General features: G+C 47.8%; 1 protein-coding gene across 2 annotated transcripts in view; it reads left to right on the forward strand.

The window, feature by feature from the left end:
* Positions 1-5,716, forward strand: part of ADRM1 (adhesion regulating molecule 1) — an 8,632-nt gene extending 2,916 nt beyond the window's left edge. The window contains exons 4-10 of one of the 2 annotated variants that reach the window (XM_018559785.1): positions 1,474-1,597; positions 2,047-2,133; positions 2,497-2,575; positions 2,793-3,052; positions 3,342-3,499; positions 4,252-4,354; positions 5,603-5,716. In XM_018559785.1, the coding sequence (XP_018415287.1) occupies positions 1,474-1,597; positions 2,047-2,133; positions 2,497-2,575; positions 2,793-3,052; positions 3,342-3,499; positions 4,252-4,354; positions 5,603-5,703 (912 nt within the window). In that variant the 3' untranslated portion in view covers positions 5,704-5,716. Of the gene's footprint in view, positions 1-1,473; positions 1,598-2,046; positions 2,134-2,493; positions 2,576-2,792; positions 3,053-3,341; positions 3,500-4,251; positions 4,355-5,602 lie in introns of both variants that reach the window. The other variant, XM_018559777.1, reaches the window with a different exon arrangement.
* Positions 5,717-6,827: the final 1,111 nt, after the last annotated feature.

A 6,827-nucleotide genomic window follows, 5' to 3' on the forward strand; every position in this document is an offset into this window, starting at 1 on the left:
CAGCTACTGAGTCATCCAGGTGACCACTATAGCTGTCTTGTGATGATGCCATTGGCCGGCTGTAAAAGGCAGTTCAACGCTATGGATTATCTTTACTTCTTACACAGAATTATTTGGACAGCTCCACAAGAACCGACAGTCTTTTAGTATAGACGATTAGGAGTCTCCGTTGCTTTATTCTAGGTGTATGCTGTGGAGCCTTTATTCTAGCTTCTCTTCCTAGTGCAGGGGTAGGCAACCTCAGCACTCCAGCTGTTGTGGAACTACAAGTCCCATAAGGCATTGCAAGGCTCCTGACAGCCACAGGCATGACTCCCAGAGGCTGGAGCATGATGATACGCGGGTAACTGACATTTTTGAGATATTGAAAACCTAGGTAGTTTACGAATTCTTTACTGCACATGTGTTAAAATCCAACTTCTTCGAAACGTATGCGCAGCAGTTGCGTTCCGCTAGGACTATTCCAGCAGCTGCAAGACACATTACAAAGTGACAAGTCATGGAGCGGCAACGAGAGCGGGTGTCCTCATTTATCATTTTCTGGAATGACTGCTGTAGCGGGCCTTCCCGTATGTTGGTCGTCCTGTAGCAAACTACGGCCCCTTCTAAATTCTCTAAGCCATCGGAAGATAGTTGCCCGGGATGGTGCTTCATCCCCCAAATGCAGAGTGTAACCTCTGTATACAGTGTTCTTCGTCCAAGCCAACTTTAAAATCAGAAAATCATAGCGCGGTAGAGCTCTTGTTGCGGTTCCATGACTCGTCACTTCGTAATGTGTCTTGCGGCTGCTGGAATAGTCGTGGCGGAATGAAACTGCCGTGCATAAGTCACTTACCTGGAATTAGTATACAGGAATGTAGACCTTGTGGAATTCACTAGCTGCTTGCTTGCCGAAGGTCATTGACTGGGTAGTGAAGCCAATATGCAGAACCTGCACCAAATCAGTACTGGCAGCTCTATACAGGTTCAGTTTAGAGCTGCAGCTAACGATTATTTTCAAAATCGATTAGTTAGCCGATTATTAAGTTCGATTAATCGGTTAAATTAGACCAAGGTGTGTGTAAGGTGTGTGTAAGGTGTGTGTGTGAGATGTAGTGCACTCTAGGTCAATAATGGGTGCACACTTCATATATAATCCCTTACACCACCATTAGTCTAGCTGTTCATTGACTCCAAGACCGCTCGTTCTTATCTGTAGCTGACCTTTGCTGTAGTGCACTGTGCTGTCTCTTTAGCATGTTTCAGGCACTGGGAACTGAAAGGGGAGATGATCTGACAGGAAGTGTAGGGAGGACCTGAGCAGTGTGGTGATACCTAGAGGTATAAAGGGACACCGGACGCTGCAGGCTCTGATAAGTTATGTTTCCCTCTTGATGTGTAACAAGATAAACGTGGTAGGTCACGCTGTTCTGATATGGATTTCAGGTGTGGAGCTGGAATTCTTCTTGATGATGTCACATTTTTATTTTCCAGGAACCCAAGACTGATAAGGATGAAGAGTACTGCCGCAAGGTGAACGAGTATCTCAATAACCCCCCTATGCCCGGAGCCCTGGGTGGAAGTGGCAGCGGAGGCCATGAGCTCTCTGCACTGGGAGGTGAATATCACATTCTAGTTTGTCTGTTATAGATCTCATATATTACAGTACAAAGACCATGTGAGGTATTCAAGTGTTACTCCATCTAAAACCTGAATAAAGGGGGCGTAGCTGGCTGTGTTTTCCTATCAATGCAAAGTGTAAAGAGTACCTGTAGTGATACATGTCATGGGTGTAAAGGACTGTGCTGTGTATCAGAACCTCACTGTGACAACATATTCTTACAGAACACAATTAATAGGAGCAGAGTAAGAAGGCAAGGCTTGTGTGATACTGGAGGCAGAGCTCAAAGGCCAACTCCAGCCCCCCCCTGTCCCCCTTATTACTGTTCTCGGATATCTTCAGGCCAGTCACACCAAGCCGCAGGGTCCTCTGGCTCTACGTTGCTTTGTATGGCTGGCATAACATTGTTTGCTCCTGTGTGTCTCACTCACTCTCTTGTCTTATAGGAGAAGGAGGCCTGCAAAGCCTGCTGGGAAATATGAGCCATAACCAGCTGATGCAGCTTATTGGACCCACTGGTCTGGGGGGACTTGGTAAGTTTGCTGCTGTTTTCTCTCATCAGGTCCAACACAGTCCTAGTTATAGAAACTGCTGAGATTGCCAACACGGAGTCACCAATGATAACACAAGTCCAGTGATAGGAAATTATATTCTTCCACCGGGGACCATATCCCTGACCATAGCGGGGACATTAGACCGGGAGATCCACGTGAGATAAAAGATTCCATTTTTGTGAGCGGATTTCAGGTTGGATTTTGCGAGTTTATTTAGATTTGTAGTAGATGAGTAATCCCGATCTGTGGAACCAATCTGCTTATCTCTAGTCTTTGCTTCACATTAGTAGAGGAAGGAAGTGTCAGTTGTGTGTCATTTACCATTCCCGTCTCTGGCAGGAGGTCTCGGAGCTCTAACAGGTCCAGGACTGGCCAGTTTGTTGGGCAGCGGAGGTCCTACAACCAGCAGCTCTTCTTCCAGGTAAGATCTGTCATATGAATCACATGTGTGTCTTGTGTATGTGGACACAGGTCAGTGTACCGGGTCATGTGATTTATAGATATCATGTGTATCAGTTATGTGCTCAGCACATCTTTTCTTTACTGATAATGAATCCCAAACCAGTGCTGGTGTTACCCTGTATGGGGCTCCTGTAGATGTCATATTCCTATGTTCACTTTTACTCTTTACATTGTAGTTCTCGCAGCCAATCGGCAGCCGTGACCCCGTCATCTACTACGTCTTCCACAAGAACCACCACCACTACCCCAGCAGCTCCAGCGACAGTCCCTGCAGTAACACCCAGCCCCGCAGTGAGCTCTGGCAATGGTGCCAGCGCAGCTACCAGTGCTGCTGCCAGCGCTGCTACAAGCCCAACACAGGCCATCCAGCTAAGTGACCTGCAGAACATCCTCGCCACCATGAATGTGCCTGCCACAGGGGAAGGTGGCCAGCAAGGTAAGTGGTCCCTGTCATGAGGCGGGCTATTAGAGGAACACATTACTTTGTGCTGACATGTTGTGTGATTGGTTGACTTCCTTGTGTATGGTGATGGATGTCTGCCGACTGATCGTATTCTAGTGGGCCAGTTGTCTTATCACCAGATTGGCCCTAGAGAGTGTGCTTCCCATCTGTGATGGGGTCAGTAGACTGGATGGATGTGATCAGTTTTCTGTACATCGTGTGCAATGTCCGTGGCCTGTACCTAGAAAAGATAAAACCCGTGTTCTGCTTCCCCCTCCTACAGTGGACTTGGCGAGCGTCCTCACTCCAGAAATAATGGCTCCCATCCTGGCTAACTCAGAGGTTCAGGAGAGATTAATGCCGTACCTCCCTTCTGGAGAGTCTTTGCCGCAGACTGCAGAGGAGATCCAGAACACACTTACCTCTCCTCAGTTCCAGCAGGTGAGTCGTCAGTCCTGTAATGGTGACAGATTGTGGATGGAGCGCTCCACCACCGAGGACATGTACACGTTCTTCTAGTGACTATGGTTCATCTCATAGACTAGTTGCCTTTACTCACACCAGCCAGGGGCACGTTTCAGGCTGAGAAGGCCGTCCTGTGATGTAATGTTGGTTTATTGGAGGAGGGTCAGCGATAACATTTGTGGGGTGACAACAGTGTCATGAATTCAATTCTTGTTCTCTTTGTAGCCACACATCATGTAGGTTGTATGTTTCCAGCCACTTCCCTACAATGGCAGTGTGATTTATTAGTCCCCCACTCTATGCTGACCTCTGATTAGTGTGGTGCCCGGCCCCCAGATACAGAAAGCCTTTGTTCCATGACTTCCCTTACTATGTCATGTGACTTTCCCAGGAGCAGCACATGCCTCCCTACCGCCAGTCATAATACATACCCCTCACCTTCTAATCACAGCACATCCCCCCCCTGACCTCCCCACCGCCAGTCGTAATACATACCCCTCACCTTCTTATCACAGCACATCCCTCCCTGACCTCCCCACCGCCAGTCATAATACATATACTCCAGTCTGTTACATCCCACAAGTGTCTCCTCTGCTTCCTCTGTCCCCTGCACATTACACAATCACCATCATTCCTCCTCTTCTAGAAAAGGGATACGTTTGAGTTTTATTCTGTGTGTGGAATAGGGATGATGGCGCTGTCCTCATAATGACTCTGCTCTGTTCCAGGCCCTGAGCATGTTCAGTGCTGCTCTTGCTTCCTGCCAGTTGGGCCCGTTGATGAGTCAGTTTGGGCTGCCAGCAGAGGCAGTGGATGCCGCCAATAAAGGAGGTGAGTGTGGCCGGATCCATAGGAATTTCTGTATTCATTTTATCCTAGAGGTGCTGAATGTGCCTTTCCGCACTCCCAAAAATCCAGACACCACCTGCACTGCTAATGAAGAATTTTCTAAAGGCTTTCCCATCTTTTGTTTTTTGGGAAGGAGGGAGGTCACACGTCTGCTGAGGGTTATGTCATGGTCACAGAGCCGTGGAGAGATGTCACCATCAGTTTGTAGAAAGTATAAAACCAGCTTGTCATTCCCTATTTGATATTCTGCTTCTCTGGTGTCTCTGACCCAAAACTAGTGTGCAGTTCAGGAGGTCTGATATTTAAGGCCAGCCTCCACCGGAAACATTTCTTTTAATCTCCAAATGTCTTCAATCCGGTCACATGATGCAGACGTTTCAGAGAGGACGAGGACCATGTGCATCAGGGAGCATCCTCAGCAATGTGCAGAGAATCCTCCCCATGTTGGCACTGCTTTCTGTACATTTACACAGTGAATACGGGCGCCATGGTAACAGCCCCTCATGATGCCCTGCATGTCCTCCGTCTTCCAGGGTAAGGCCCCATTCACACCGGGTGATCTGGGATTCCTGGGTGCCCCGTACAGATGCAGCTACTGTATCCATTCAAGTAAATGACGGGGTGCAGCGGCTGAATCTTTCCTGCATCCAGGGACAGTAATCTTATATAACAGATGCGCCCGCTGTCACCCGGTCATTTAGGAACGGGTACAGCAGCCACATGTGAATGGGATTCCTGCCACCGGAATGCCAGATTGCATTGTGTGAATGGAGCCTTAGTGCCGCTGGACATCTTGTGGTTGAGAAGGAGTATTGAGAAATGTCAGCGCTGCTCTCTGCATCATTGTGCCATGGTGGCTCCCTTGAAGGGGCGGGGTCTATAATGCCCTGCACACATAGGACGTCATTACTCCGCCATGATGAAGGACGATGGTCATCATTCAACCTGAAAGAATGAGAACATCATCGTGTGGGTGAAAGGAGATACTGCTTGGGACAACTCCACTAGAGTAGGCTGAGGTATTGCCACCTGAGTTTATATTCACCCACTGCATGTTGTCGGGCTTTAATTCTGACCTTTGATGTCTTATTGGTCAATAACACAGAATATTGATACCAGACAGCCAGGCCTGGAGCATTCTCAAGATCAGAAATGGCAGCCTACCCATGCCAGTCAGTCTGTGTTTCCTTTAATGAATTTCTGACTTTTTCCTTCCTTTGTCCTCTGCAGACATTGAGGCGTTTGCCAAGGCGATGCAGAACACTTCGTCTCAGAAAGAGAGAGACTCCAAAGAGAAGAAGGAGGAAGAAGAGGACATGAGTCTAGACTGAGCTCGTCTGTGTGCTGCAGAATGATATGATACATGCTTAAGCCTGGCTTTGTACCCCCTCCCCCCCTCATATGTCCTTTCCATGTTTAATAAACCGTTCTCTTTGCTCACAACTGACTCCATTGTCTTCCCTGAGATGGGAGGAGCTTCCTGCACCAATAACCACACGTCACATGATCAGGAAAGTGTGTTTTTATTTTACAGAGACAGACTAGCATTTCATTCACAGATCTCCCTCAGGGAAGCGTTGCCTTTATTTTACAAATTCGAATGGTTACCGTGGCCGTGACCACAAGCTTCCCAGACGGCCATCTTGCCCAGCGGATTCCACATTCATGCAGCTCATTGCTGAGACAAACAAACTGCACACAGGAGCCAATGATATCACTGAATGCTCAAACAGTCATCCAGTAATATCACTGATCCCTAGTGGCTCCGCCCACAAGATGGCTGCCGGCGCTGGAGAGTCTTGCCTCTAAAAAAAAATACACCGGTGAAGTGTTAGAGTGTTCTGTGTACTTTAAATATTTCTCCACATGCGTGTACGCAGACATGTAACACGTATGTGCAGAGGTGAAATCAGTGACTGAAATAGACTTTAAATATATATTTTATTACAAATATTTCACGCAGGACTACCACAGGAAGAACAAAGCCGGCGACACCGTAATAAATATCTGCACAGGACTGTCTACCCACAAAATGTACAGTCTATATACTTCTAACAGGGAATCTGGTGGGGGCCCAGTGCCCCGGTATGGGGGGAGCCATACAAGTCTGGTCCAATCAGATTGCATTTCCCACACCAACCACAATCTGCTTGGTTGCTAGCGGCAGCACAGGGGGTTGGATGTGAAGAGCGGTCATTGTGTGCAATCCGAAATCCAATTTGTGTAAAGTGAGATCAGCTCAGATCAAGCTGCATTATTTTGGGGTACAATGGAGGGTTACTTGGCACTGACACCTCCTAAATATATTCTGCTCCAATTTCCCAAATAAAAAAATGTGCATCGGCCCTTCAATATCTTCTTAGAAATGCAACTGCTGGTCATTTCACTCTCAGGAGCCCTGGTTAGGGTGGTAGGTGTGTGTGTGGCAGAAAGCGGGGTACAGGGCGTGTGCTGT

The sequence above is a fragment of the Nanorana parkeri genome, unplaced genomic scaffold (assembly GCF_000935625.1).
Source record: "Nanorana parkeri isolate BGI_ZX_2015 unplaced genomic scaffold, ASM93562v1 scaffold17, whole genome shotgun sequence".
In the NCBI taxonomy this organism is placed as follows: Eukaryota; Metazoa; Chordata; class Amphibia; order Anura; family Dicroglossidae; genus Nanorana; species Nanorana parkeri.